The following is a 15463-nucleotide window of genomic DNA, read 5'->3' on the forward strand; positions in this document are numbered from 1 at the left end:
ACGACTAATGTTATCAACGGAACTAAGGAGTTCAGACTCGAGATTGGTCACATAATGGATCAATGCAAGGTTATTGTCCAACAAGTCTCTCGTATCATGATCTCTCATATTTAGGAGTGAGCATTTTTCCGGTTCAGAACCTAGAACTGAACCGAACCGATAAAAAATTACGGTCCCAGTTCGGTTCTTAACTAATTCGGATTCGGTTCTTATTTTTCTAGAAATTACAGTTTTCGGTTCGGTTCGGTTCTTAACATACTAGAACCGTAAGAACCGAACCGAACCGTATATAAATATATATATATATATATAAATATATGTATATATATTACGTATTATGTTTTCTTATTTATAATATAATAATAAATTTTAAGAAAAATATGATTTTTATTGTATTACTCGTTTCTTTAAATATATATGGAGTTTTGAATATTTATATAAATAGTTTTCTTCTTAAATATTAGAAAGTAATCGAATTCAAAATGATCCACCACTAATAAAAATCTTCTTATGCTAAGTTATCCTTAATAAATAATTAAAACTAGTCAAAATTTTAAAAGTTATAATATAAAATAATATGCAAATTAAATAAATATGAAATAAAATATAAATTCGGTTCTTTCGGTTAAGAACCAAACCGAACAGAAATTTACGGTTCGGTTCTTACATATAAACGAGTCTGTTTCGATTGTTGAAATATTCCTATTTTGGTTCACGGTTCTTTCGGTTCCGGTTCGATTCGGTCCGGTTCTGACCCGTTGCTCACCCCTACTCATATTAGGTATAGTTCATGACATTTTTAATTAATGAAGTTGATTTCCCGTTTAAAACAAATTGGACTTGTCTCGTCTAACTTAAATTTCGGATTTTCTATAACCTAAATGAGCACTTAACAAGCATAAAACAATAACATTTTTTTTTTCCGAGAAAACAATAACATTTCTAATCAAGCATAAAATAATAAATTATAAGGGTGTTCGCGGTGCGGTTTGGTGCGGTTTGGACCAAAACCGCACACCAAACCGCGAGTGCGGTTTGTCCAAATTCTCAAACCCCAACTTGTAAATCTTAAACCGCGCAAACCACACCACGAAAATGCGGTGTGGTGCGGTGCGGTGCGGTTTAAGCGGTTTGAGCGCTTTAAGAAAATAATAAATTTTAATGCGGGTGATTTACAATTTTTAATACATCAATAAATAAATTAATAAATAAGTTTCAAGTTGATAGTATTAATTCAAAATACAATTTTAGTACATCTGAACCATAAACTACAATTTCTAATTTTGTTTGGCATACATTAGATACAATTTCAAATTATATTTGTCATTGACAAAAAAATAATAAAACGGTAACATCCAAATTCCAATTATCCATCGTAAGCTGCAACATTACTACATAAATGTTTTTGATATATATTTGTTTATATTATAAAGAGACAATAATATTATATATTTATTTATTTATTATAAAGGTACATGACCATAAACCGCACCGCAACACGCGGTTTGATAAAAATACAAAATACAACCGCACCACGAAAAATTTAAACCACGCGAAACGGTGCCGGCGGTTTGTGTGGTTGATGAACACCACTAATAAATTAGTTCTCACTTCAAGAATCCAAATAAAAGTATATATCAACTTACCTTAACCCCAAATTTAAACAAAAGACATCAAATAAAAAAATTACATTACTTGGGTGGCGTGAGAAACTCACCAGCAAAAGCAAAAAAAAAGACGTCCCCACCGTCCCACATGCATCACTTTCTACTGGCTCCTACCTCTCCTACACACACTAAAAACAAAACCAACAGTAACACTATTTACACACACATACAATCACACCAAACAAATATATATATCCATAAAGTTAAAGATAAATCTAAAGCGTGTACATCTTTACCGGTTTGTGTTTTTTTTTTCACATTTTTTCTCTCTTGCCGTCACCAATTTCTACGCATCTACGCTACCACTGCTTTGGATTCTTTGCTCTCAACTCAATCTGGTGTGTTTTTCGTTTTTTACTGTTTTTATTTCAATGTAATTTAGTGTTATTGTATTTTTTTACTGCTGGTTAGTCATGAATTAGGGTTGTGTATTGTGTTTGTGTGTGTGTAAGGAGGAGTTGAGAAGTTAATTAGGTTTGATTTGGCTGTTTATAGTGTTAGTTTTGTGTGTGTGTGTGTGTGTGTGAGAGAGAGAGAGAGAGAGAGAGAGAGAGAGAGAGGAGGGAGGGAGAGAGGATTTGTTGAGAAGTTAATTATGTTTGATTTGTGTGTGTGTGTGTGTTTGAGGATTTGCGGAAAAGGTAATTAGATTTGATTTGGTTATGTATAGTGTTAGTATTGTGTGTGTGTGTGAGGATTTGTTGAGAAGTTAATTAGGTTTGATTTTTGTGTGTGTGTGTGTTTGAGGATTTGCGGAAAAGTTAATTAGATTTAATTTGGTTATGTATAGTGTTAGTATTGTGTGTGTGTGTGAGTGAGGATTTGTTGAGAAGTTAATTAGGTTTGATTTGTGTGTGTGTGTGAGAGGATTTGTGGAGAAGTTAATTAGGTTTGATTTGGTTGTGTTGTTAGTAGGAGAAATGCCGCCGGGAAGGGGAAGTGGAGTAACGGATGTAGACGGAGTTCCATATTCGTTTGCTAGGGAGTATCGTGGACCTCCTATTGCTGCTCGGGATCTTCCTTGTGCGGTTCCAATTAAAGTTGATAGGATTCCGGTGGCTTCGGTTAGTCAAGGCGGAGTTCGTGATAAATTGTCGCTGCCAGTTGTGCAACCTATTTCTGCGGCGGATTTTGCTAAGAAGTTCTCGAAGGAGTTAGAGTTAGGATCGAAGATTGTGATTTCGCCTGTGTCGGTGATGGAGTTTGAGCAGAAAGATGGGAGTGATGATGATTGTGTTGGTAAAGAAAAAGATGGTTTAGGTTCTGGGATTAGTGTTTCTACAAATGCAGTGAGTGTGTTGGAGGAAGCAAGGGGAGATTTGGGTAATTTTGCTGTGTCCGGTGAGTTAAGTAGTTCGGGTACTTTAGAGTTGGGTGAAGGGCAGTATGGATCTAGTGAGTTTTCTGATGTGATAAATAGTTCGACTGAGCTTGAGACACCTTCTATTAGTCATTCAATTGAATTATTAGCTGGGGGTGGAAGCTCGGGGACGTTGGGGTTTTCAGATAGTTTTGATCAGTCAAGAGAGCTATCAGGGAGCTCAGTGGCACTTAGAGCTTCAAATGGTTGCAAGGAGAGCTTAGATTTTAATGATTTAACTCAAGCAGGTTGGATCTCAACTGAATCAGAGTTGAGCTCGGAGTATCCTTCTTCTCGTAAAACTGGTAGTTGCATTGACGAAACTACTTGTGATGAAAGACATACCCCCGTTGTTACTTTTCTTGATGTTGAATCAGTAGAAGGAGATATTTCTGAGGAATATAGACAGGTTAAACCTGATATTGTTCGATTAAGGAGAGAATCCGAGGTCAAGGTCAGGAAAGGAGCATGTTATCGATGCTTTAAAGGATATAGATTTACAGAGAAGGAGGTTTGCATTGTTTGTGATGCTAAATATTGTATTAATTGCGTACTTCGAGCAATGGGGTCTATGCCTGAAGGAAGAAAATGTGTTACTTGCATTGGATTCCCCATTGACGAGTCTAAGCGCGGTAAATTAGGTAAATGCTCTCGAATGCTGAAGCGACTGCTTAATGACCTAGAGGTTCGACAAGTAATGAAGTCAGAGAAATTATGCTGTGCAAATCAATTGCCATCTGAGTATGTTTGTGTTAATGGGAAACCTCTGTGCAATGAAGAACTGGTTACACTACAAAACTGCCCTAATCCACCAAAAAAGCTAAAGCCCGGAAACTATTGGTATGATAAAGTATCTGGTCTTTGGGGAAAGGTAAAAAACATCATTTTTAGATCTTATTTATACCGTTTTCTTGCCATAGAGCTTGAGTGACTATGTTATATTATTATAGGAAGGAGAGAAGCCTTCAAAAATTATTAGCCCCCATTTGAACGTCGGCGGTCCAATAAATGTTGATGCTAGCAATGGCAACACAGGAGTTTATATCAATGGCCGCGAGATAACGAAAATAGAGTTGCGAATGTTACAGGTTAATACTCGAAAATAAACTTATTTACTCTAGTTTCAGTATCTTATGGTAGGATAATATTGATGGTTGTAAGTTGCAGCTTGCAGGAGTCCAATGTGCTGGCAACCCACACTTTTGGGTGAATGATGATGGTTCATACCAAGAAGAGGGGCAAAAAAATACGAAAGGTTATATTTGGGGAAAGGTATGTTATACATTTGAAACAAATATGCATCTGTTCACAACTATTCTGTATCCTGAAAGTTTAAGCTCTTATGCAGGCTAGAATGAAACTTTTATCTGCTGTGTTATCACTTCCGGTTCCTTCTAAATCCATACATTCTTCTGGAGAACAAGTGAGTAATGTGACAAATCAAATCGTGCCTGACTACTTTGAGAAAATAACAGTACAGAAGCTACTTTTAATTGGATACAATGGATCTGGGACCAGTACCATATTTAAACAGGTATTTTCCTGTTCATCTATTTATGCCTGAAAATTGAACTTTATAATCCATGCAACTTGTTCAAATTTTTTTTCTTGCACACAGCTACTTGATAATCATATGCTTCCTTCACTGAGTTTTACTTGAAACAGTTTATCTATAAGAGTACATGGCTGCACCATTTAGGAACTCCCTAATTTTGGTACTATTTTAGGTTGCAAGTGAAGGCATACCTGAACAAATTGCGTGTTTGTTTGTAATTTTAAATAGTAAAATAGAAGATCTTTGTGAAGGCAACTGTTCAAATTGTTATGTTTCATATATATGTAGTTCTTGTTAACATATTTATCCATTATAATTTTATTTCTGTCATGATTGTCACAGAAGAAACAAAATTTGATTCATGCTGGAAAATAAGAATATATATGTTTGTCTCCTCTAAGTATGAAATTGTTCTTATTATTTCATGTAATTTAATGAGTTACTTCATAAATACATAATCTGAAACGTAATTGCAAGCTTGCTTTATCTTTCCAAATAAAATAATTTTATTTCTAGCAATATGAGTCTTGTAACTTATTTCAACAAAAAATTGGTAAAATTTATGAAATAGACTCAAATCTAATGTACTTATAAATGTGATTACTGTATAAAGTAATTTATTATTAGTATCTATGCACCATGGAATAGCATAGGATAAATTAAGATCGAACATATTAGCAAAAAAATACAGGCCAATGTGAATTACATATATTTTTATTTCCCCTGTCCTTTTTGTCTATATTCTAACTTACAATATAAAAACTCTATTAATTTCTAATTCAATTTTGTTCCAAACCCAGTTTTGAAAATATTTTACCTTAGGACAGTAGGAGTTGGATATTTTTATAGAAATAGTTATAAAAATCCTAGAAATTAATTTTTTAATAAAAACGTATTTACATTAACAAAGAATTATGTGTCTCCTGCTACTAGTTTTCATTTGAGATTAGGCCTGAGATGTTTACTCTAGTTAATATTATGTTTCTGGATTGAATCATGAACCAAAAAATGTCTTATTTGTCTTTCTACATATAAGCTCTGTAAATTACTGATTCTCTTTTTATCAGGCCAAAATCCTATATAAAGACATTCCTTTTGGAGAGGACGAACGTGAAACTATCAAATTATTGATTCAAACTAATGTCTATGGGTATCTTTGCATAATCCTTGAAGGGCGTGAGCGTTTTGAAGATGAAAGTTTGAATGCCACGAGGAAGGATAAACTTTCTGAGAGTTGTGACAATGCAGGTAAAACTTTATCTTGTTCTTTTTTGTTGCTGTTGTTCCTGTTTTGCCTGAATATGACAGCCGATGTCGTTGATAAAATAGAAGATATACAAATCTGGTGACTGCAAGTCTTCTTGCGTTATCAGAAGTATTTTGAAATAGGTGTACGGTTCATTTCAGGTTCACCAAATCTACGGTAGAAATGTTGTATACAAATTTGGGATGCTGATCCAGTGATAATCATTTAAATTTGGGTTTTCAACATGTAATGGAGTCGTAGTTTTGATTTTGTGCAAAATGTGCTAAAACAAATCAATTTCTAAGACTAAGCAATCTGTGAAGATCTAGCTCGTAGCACATTGGCCTATGGTTTGATGTGGATGATTCAGTTACGTCTTATTGTAAGAATGTCCATAAGTTTTCCTTGTGACTCCTTGGGACCCATGTGAACCTTACAGAGTGTGTATAATGTTTAGGCATCTTTGCAGCTTATCATACTTTATCTTTTACTCCGTTGTATAGTTTAAACTGGAACGCCTCATGTTTAGGCATCTTTGACTAATTTAAATTTACTTCCTTGTATGTATCATATTAAGCACTGCACAAGTTCCAATTTAGTATTGAGTACCGAAAATTAGTCAATTATATGGGAACATGTCTTTATGGCGCTTGTTACATTCTGCAGAAGATGGAGTCTCATTGACAATAGGAGAGAAAGAAAACAATAATAAATCTATATACTCGATATGTCCAAGACTGAAAGCATTCTCAGATTGGCTTCTCAAGATAATGGCATCTGGCAATTTGGAAGCCATTTTCCCAGCTGCTACTCGGGAATATGCACCAATTATTGAAGAATTGTTGAAAAGTGAAGCCTTGAAAGCCACATACAGCCGGAGAAGTGAACTAGAAATGCTCCCGAGCATAGCTAGTTATTTTCTGGAAAGGGTATGATTTAGTAGCTAAAGTAAAGATATGATGTTCTCCTTTATGAGTGCATGGCTTACATGCTGTGAAGGCATTTTCACCTGATGCACATCTGGTAATGACATAAATTGTGCACTTATTAATGCCTAATTATCTTCTTCGCAGGCTGTTGATATATTGCGAATAGATTATTTACCTTCAGATGCGGACATTTTATACGCTGAGGGTGTCACTTCATCAAATGGGCTTGCTTGTGCAGACTTTGCATTCCCGCTTCCAGCATCTGATGATAGTTTTGATACGGTTGATCAGCATGATTCTCTTCTTAGGTGCGTATAAACTGCTCAGTTTCAAAATAAATTCTCTCATTTTGAGTCTCCTTATTTATTTTAGTTCTCAACTTTTATTTGGCTGTTTCTTAAATTCTGGTACTTCATTCTCCTTGGTGTCCTGAACAACATATTTTCTTTTCTTTTGATCATTAATAGTCATGTCTTAGGCATATTAATGCAAATCAGAGAACGATTATATACTATGTAGTGGGTGTTATAGGAGTTGACACAAGACAATGCAACTTAAAAATCAACCATGTAACATGTAACAAGGAAATTTGAAACAGGCTTATTACTTTCGAAAAGTATATGAGACCCCAGCCAAGAAATTTAGATGGCAAATGACTTGGTTTTTTACATTTTGTATACTTGTATACATATTTAGAAGCTGGTAAATACATCATCTTGATTTGCATTTTTTGATAGACTTTTGACTTGCTTCCTTCAGCACGGGACTTTGACATATTAAAAGAAAACTAATTTACATTGATGTAAAAATTATTCAATGCCATGCACAATATTAGTTTATCGTTATCTTTGTCTTCCGACTAGTGCTGGCCAAGTGTGCGGTCCGTGCGTGTCGGGCCGGGCCGCACACGGGTTGAACACTCGGTATTTAAACACTGAACCGGACCGCTGAATTACGAACCGGGCTCGGGCCGGGTTTGAACCGTTAAAACAGGACTCGTAACCGAACCGAACGAACCGAACAAATTCGCGGGCGAGCCGTGTGTGCGGGCTGTGCGGGTTGAATTCGTGAGTTGGGCGAGCCGTGTGTGCGGGCTGGGCGAGCCGTGTGCGGGCTGCATAATTGAGATCCTGACAGCAATAATTCCTGAAAACTCGAGCAATAATAACTCGAAATTAGTAATAAATTAATAAAAAATAAATAACAAAATGTAACATTATTTTCTATTATGTCACATAATTTATTCAAAATATTATAGTTGTAATCAATTAATTTTATTATTTTAAATTTTTGGTTAAAAAGAGGACGGTACCTCTTATAAATTTTATTAATTTAAAAAAATTACAAATGATGTGAGAGGACTCCTCTCTCTCTAAAAAACGGAACAAACCGTATCAAACATTAAAAAATTACAAATCAAATGATATTAAAACTTAAAAAAAAATTTCATTAAATATTTGTTCTAAAGTTGTTCGCTAGTTGAGGTTCCCGATTTGGATGAAGTATCCATTGTCATCCATGGCTCGTCGTCATCGTCGGAGTCTTCTTTTCTTCCTTGTTGTCTTTTATCGGCTTGATCCCAATCTTTTTTGCAAACTAAAATTTTTACAACGTCTGGCGCAAGACTGGATCTCTTCTCATCTAACACTCTTCTGCCTGCACTAAAAGCGGACTCGGACGCAATTGTAGAAGCTGGGACAACTAAAATATCCTTTGCAATTTTTGCTAAAACCGGAAATTGTAACTCATGATTCTTCCACCATGTTAGTATATCAAAATCATCATTTAACTCATAACTATATGAAAAAAATTCGTGAACCATACTAGTGGCATACTAGTGGCAGAAGAAGGTACGGTAGATGACTGGGAAATTCTACATTTTTGTTTTTTGGTTAGTATAGATGAAATGGTACTACTAAACCTACTAGAAGTATTACTACTCTTTGGTGGTATAGTACTTTGAGTTTTTGGAGCATACATATCTATAAGACGAAACAACAAATTTAAACAATTAGTTACATATAAAACATGATTATATGAAACTCCTAACACAGCATAATAATGTTCTAACATATTTTCTAAACCTTCCTTCCTAACACCGGGATCAAGAAGACATGCAATACCATAAATATACGGAAATTCGGTAAAGTATTCGATCCATTTAATTTTCATATCCTTAATAATATCACTAAAATTATCATTTTCTTCATATTCCTTTAAAGTAGTAACAATACTAACACATTCAATGATACAATGGTGTACATTTGGTTCATAAACATAAGAAAAAACTTTAGTAGCATGCGCAAAACAATAAAGTATGTCACGTACAGGTTCTAATAAATTAGTTATTTGTTGAATTCCTACTTGAGCCGTTAAGTTAACTATGTGAGCACAACATCTAATGTGTAAAAATACTCCATCTAAAACTAAAGGAATTTCGGTCCTAATATAATTAATACATTTGTTGTTATTAGCAGCATTATCTAAGGAAATTGTGAATACCTTGTTAAACAAATTAAATTCTTTAATTGTATCTAAAATTCTAGACATAATATTATAACCGGTGTGTGATTCGTCCATAACATCAAATGCAATAATTCGTTTTTGTAACATGTAATCGACACCAATCCAATGAACGGTAACACATATATAAGGCTCACCTTGACTCGAACTCCAACAATCACTAGTTAACGAAACCATACCATCAAATTCTCGAAAAAATTCAATTAATTGTGCTCTAGCGCAATGATATTGTGTTATTGTGTGCCGTTTTAGTGTGTTTCTAGGAATTTTTCTAAATGCCGGATTTATCGTAGTTTTCATCATATATTCTAAATTATCACTCTCACCGTGAGAAAATGGTAACTCGTCTAGTGTAACATAAGTAGCAAAACTTTCTATCATTCTATCTCTACTATAGGAAAAAGGCATACCTCCACCTCCCGTTGATGTCATAAAACCACCGAGTTGTGATTGTTGTGGACCTCTTCGTGCTTCTCCGCTTTCGTGACTCGCCTTCGTAATAGAGTGAATATTCTCCAAATGTCGGCTTAGTGTTCCCGTGCCGGTCCCTCGAGCATAACTAAATGGTGGCTGTGGTCTACCATTTTGTACATAAATCAAACAATGTACTTTAAATCTATTCGGATTATCCGGCATAGCTTCTTTCGAAAAATATGTCCACACGTGCGATGATTGTCTCGAACTCGTAGCACCTACAGAAATTAAAAAACGAATAAAATTAAAAACGAATAAAAATATTATAATCTATTAATAAAATTACAATAACCAATTAAAAAAATTACAATCATGAATTAAACGAATAAAAACGAATAGAAAATGAAATTACAATTTACAACCATCAATTAAAAAAAATATTTTACAAAACGAATAAACAATATATTATATATATAACACACAAATCCGTCCTCATCCTCAAACACCAACAACAACAACTCCGTCCTCATCCCTCAAAGTTCATAGTTTTTCGGAAAATCAAACATCAAAAACACACAAAAACACGGAAAATAACATACCTTCTTCGGTATTAAACGTCGATCCGGGTCGAGGCGGGAGCATCGAAGCGGACGGGGTTGAACCTTGAGAAGAAATGCTCCCTCTTCCCTGTTCCATTTTCTGTTATAAACGAGAATAGAATTATAAGAAGTATCCCTGTTATAACTTATAATTTATAAATGCTCCCTCTTTGTTGTTGAATTGAAAATTGCGAATGGGTTATTATAAGAAGTCGGAGAAAGAAGTCGGAGAAACAGAAGTTGGAGGTCGGAGAAAGAAGTTGGAGGTCGGAGAAATTGAGATTGAGAGAGAACCAGAAATTGAGTTCGAAGATTGTGAATAAATTGCTGTTTATATGTATATATTTATAAGGAGATAAAAGTTGCCGTTGGAGGTGGTGGAACCCGTTAACTTGCAGGTTAATGTTAACTGGAGTCTGCAGACTGCAGGTTAACGTTACAGACAGTCACACTCACAGCAGGCACGGTAGAAGCAGCAGGGAGGGAGGAAGTGTTGGCGCGTGAGCACAGTTGCGTGCGGGCCGTGCGGGCTCGTGCGGGCTGTGCGGGTTGTGTGGCTCGTGCGGCTCGTGCGGGCTCGTGCGGTTCCGGGTTCATGATTTTACAATTCGTATTCGGTTCATATAATTTAGCGAGTTGGGCGGGTTTGAACCGGCCCGGTACGGTCCGAATTTTTTACGGTTTCCGTACGAGCCGGTCCCGAATGTGCGGTTCAAACCCGCACATTTGGCCAGCTCTACTTCCGACCGAAGGTTGCCATGCACAATATTAGTTTATCTTTATCTTTGTCTTCCGACCGAAGGTTGTCTTTCTCTAGCTCTTAAATGGAATCAGTTTATTTAATATAACGATAATCACAGCAACATGCAAAATGCCCCTTAACTGAATGGAAGTTGCCTAAAATTAGCAAGAACATTAATAATTAGGTTACAACTTACATACACTTGTATAGATTGCATTTGGATATAAAGATCAAATTTCTTGAAACAAGAATTGTAAAATATTTTGCCGAACATATCTAGAAAATAATATACGAGGGAAGCCATTTGATACCCCCAGTTAGTGAAAGAAAGGTTTCTTCAGAAACAACCAAAACATATCTTGCAGAGCTACAACTTGAATCTATTTCTTTTTTCTGGTCAGGAATCTATTTCTTTTCTTATCTATGTTAAATTTATTATTTACATTCTGCAGGCAGAGCTTCCAAGTACCAAAATCTCAACCATGACAATTACATTAGCACAAAATAAGAACAAAGCATCTTAATTTTAACATTTCTGGTATGATTGAAGAGTGTATATTAACAAGTCAATAATTAAAACCTTTTTACGAATCACCATTCAAGTTTCCTCCAACTATCTGTATGACCCAACACCACATACAAGATGAACCATTTTTTTAAGAAACACTAGATACCACTATCACTATATGTATGTTATATGGGATAATTTCATATCAGTAGGACCCAAATTTAATAGCATAGATTGACAATTGATTAGTAATAGTTACAAGTACAACATGCTCTTAATATTTAATCCAGTAAGCCACAAACAAGGGGACACAACCCAAACTTAATAGAATTGCTTCATAATTGATTGACACTTGGCAGTACTTACAAGTACAAACTACGTGTGATGCATAACATTTTGTCACAGATGAAATTATTTGGCCTTGAATTGATGAAACCATAGCCATAGTAAACCAAGATGGACGTGCAAGTTTGTGTATTCAATATTTATTTGAGTAATTTATCTTTTTTTCTTCAAAATCAGTTATGGTATTTTTGATGGATGCATGACTATAGAATTATGGATTTACATATGATATTGTTTGTTTGTCAACTTTAAAAGTCATGTGATGGCCGATAATTAGTATATCGTTCAAATTGTGCGTTTTCCTATTCTGTAAAGTTGCAGTTATCTTCAATATTTAATCATAATCTTTAATATTTAATCATAATATTTTGTGTTTCTCTGACCCTGACTAAATTTGTACTAGTGGTGGTTTACTTGTGATTTATAACATCTTATCTTCTTTGCTATGCAGATTCCAACTAATCAGGGTACAGGCTAGAGGCTTTGCAGAAAATTGCAAGTGGCTAGAAATGTTTGAAGATGTCGGAGTTGTCATTTTCTGCGTTGCTTTGAGTGACTATGACCAGTTTGGCCGTGATGGAGATGGAGCTTTAGTGAACAAGATGTTGTTGAGCAGGAAGTTATTCGAAAGCATTGTTACCCATCCAACATTTGATCAGATGGATTTTCTTCTTATACTCAACAAATGTGATCTGTTCGAGGAAAAGATAGAACATAGCCCTCTGACTCAGTGTGAATGGTTTAATGATTTCCATCCATTGATAAGTAGTCATCATCGCACAAACAACAGCTCCAGCAACATTAACTATAATCCCTCCCTCGGTCAGTTAGCTTCCCATTATGTTGCAGTTAAGTTCAAGAGGCTCTTTTCATCTCTCACAGACCGAAAGTTATACGTTTCACTAGTCAATGCTACGGAACCTGACAGTGTTGACGAATCCCTTAAATATGCAAGGGAGATTCTGAAGTGGGATGAAGAGAGAGTGAACTTCAGCTTGAGCGAGAATACAATGTATAGTACTGAGGCAAGTTCATTTTCTCAGTAGTCGAAATTAGACATGGCTTGTAGATGTCACATACCAAAATATTGTCAATGGCCATATATTGTACATAAGAAGGGCTTGTAAATGAAAAGAGAAGTTTGAGCGGGAGCTGATTCATGGTAGAACTTGTCATCTGCGAATGCGTAGAGAGGTTTTTGTGTCATTGCAGCCTCAAAGTCTCACTTTGGTGTTTGTGGTTGTATTTTACATAGATCTTTTATATTGTGGCACGTGAGGCCTTCGACCTATTTCATATGTAAAATATTATATGAAGAACAAAAGAAGCATGTGATTTTTGAAAGACAATGATGTGTATCTTTTCATCAAATGCTTGAGTTCAAGATTCACTGGTGGAGTTTGGGAAGCAGTTTTTTAAAGTTCAAACAAGATATGCAGGTCTATCTTAGAATATGTTGTATGCTCTTTCATGGTTTTTAACCATGCCTTCTTTTTGGTTCTGAAAAGAGCACGTCTTCTTTGGTAAGAAATTTAAATAATGGTAAAGAGAAATACGATAAAGTTAAAGTCGAAAGGGGGCGAGAGATATCGCTAGTCCACCGTATGGGGGTGTTGGTGTTGGGTAATTATGTAAGAGTTATATTCCACTTAATATTCCTCCCCCCCATATATTACACATAATGCATTTTTTTTTTAATTTTCGTTTTAATGAACATCTGAAACAAATGGCTACCTTTCAAGGTTTAACTTATATTATGGTAGATGAGTACATTGAAGGAAAGACTTGACAATATTTTCAATATATGGAGATGTTTTTTCTTTTCAGATATGTAACCTTTTTTAGGGCTTTAGATATAGTAGTTGGTAACTCGTGCGAAACACGGACCCGAAATTAAAAATTATAATATTATATTATTATTTGCATAAAATTGAAACTCATAATTCGTGCAAAATACATATATAAAATGTTGTTAAAATATGTAGTTTAAAAAATCGAAGTTAAATGTAACTATAAAATTTCACCGTATAGTTCTAATTATGCATGCACCTAATTATTTACTTATTATACAAATATGACATTTTAACTTACTAAAACGGTTATTTTAAAGTAAACCGACACTTGAATGTTCAGCAACAAATAAAAATTGAAGAAAAATAAAATTTACAGAGAGTATAAATTAATTTTTGTCAGTTGAGATTTTATTACATAAAATTTTAAAAATAGTTATATAATTTTTTAGTGAGTACCAAGATTTGGGACCTAAAAATGGTTTCGCTTATTAGTATAGATAGTTGATACTTTATCCGTCCCAAAAAAAACATCTCATGTTTTGATTTTTTACATTATTAATGGTAAGCGATTGATTACTAATTTACGTCTAATATATAAGATCAAATATAGTATGAGTGATATTGTTGAATTCGTATTTATGAGTACTTTAATATAATAAAGTTTTTATATTTAATACTAATACGAAACTAAAGATATTAATAATAAAAAAATGTACATTGGCAAACGTGTTCAGTATAAAAAGGAAAAGTATTTAGGGGCATAGGGAGTGGTTGATAACCCGTGCGAAACACGGGCCCGGAATTAAAAATATCGAATTAATATTTGTAGAGAATTATTCATAATCTGAGCGAAACATGAATTAAGATTAATATATTAATATCGAATATTGAATTGATACTTGCAAAAATAGTTATGTGGTTAAAAAGAATCGAATCAGTTATGAAATTTTTCACTGTAATTGTAAGTTTACATTGTTTTACTTCATATGGAAATCTAACATATTAGTTTTATTTGTGTGAAACGAATTGTATGTCTATCTTATGAACCAAATATCTGTTCTTTAGATAATCTAATATTAATGAATATTATTTGATAATTATCTTATAATTAGCCTTTTCAATATAGTTTATTTAATATTACTTGATTATCGATAAAAATTAATTTTCAAACTAAAAGTAAATAGATGTTATTAAACTTAATTTAATATTACTTAATATAATCTAAATACAGCCCATAAATTTGTTATTGTTAAAATATATTTTTTAATTTTAAGTAATTAAACGTTGTGATAGACAGTAAAAAATTCGCTTAAATGCGGTTTACCTTGGTTCACGTGGTTTGCAGGTTATTACATGAGCCCGTAGGGTTTACCCGGTGCGCACCCGAAGGGTAGCGGCTGCGGGTTACCTACGATAAAAAAATAATAATTAATAAATGTTACTAAAATCATTTGCTATCACTTAATTATTTTTAAAATAATATTATCCAATTTAAAAGTAAACTGACACTAGGATTGACACTAACTAATAGAAAATAAAGTTTACAGAGAATATAAGTCAATTCGTGTTAATATTTTACTTTGCAGTTAGTAGTTTTTCGAAATAAAAGTAAATATATGTTATTTTACTTAATTTAACATAACTTAATAATTTTTTAATATAATTTATAAATCAATAAAATTTACAGATAATATAAGTCAATTCGTGTTAGTAATTTACTTAGTAGTTTGTAAAGAAAATAAAATTTATAAAGAATGGAAGTCGTTTGTGTTAAAAAACAAA

At 33.9% G+C, this 15463-nt stretch overlaps 1 protein-coding gene across 2 annotated transcripts; it reads left to right on the top strand.

The window, feature by feature from the left end:
* The first annotated feature begins 1802 nt into the window (after positions 1-1802).
* Positions 1803-13283, top strand: LOC141689224 (extra-large guanine nucleotide-binding protein 1-like). Of its 2 annotated transcripts, none has more exons than XM_074493442.1 (9): positions 1803-2005; positions 2583-3898; positions 3978-4115; positions 4195-4299; positions 4376-4561; positions 5650-5830; positions 6495-6757; positions 6902-7065; positions 12340-13283. In XM_074493442.1, exons 2-9 carry the CDS (start codon positions 2588-2590, stop codon positions 12932-12934), a joined length of 2943 nt encoding a protein of 980 aa, XP_074349543.1. In that variant the 5' UTR covers positions 1803-2005; positions 2583-2587; the 3' UTR covers positions 12935-13283. The 2 variants fall into 2 exon arrangements, with proteins under 2 accessions (XP_074349543.1, XP_074349542.1); XM_074493441.1 differs by having other exon boundaries at positions 1804-2005; positions 2580-3898.
* Positions 13284-15463: the final 2180 nt, after the last annotated feature.

Source organism: Apium graveolens, chromosome 10, assembly GCF_009905375.1.
Source record: "Apium graveolens cultivar Ventura chromosome 10, ASM990537v1, whole genome shotgun sequence".
Classification (NCBI taxonomy): domain Eukaryota; kingdom Viridiplantae; phylum Streptophyta; class Magnoliopsida; order Apiales; family Apiaceae; genus Apium; species Apium graveolens.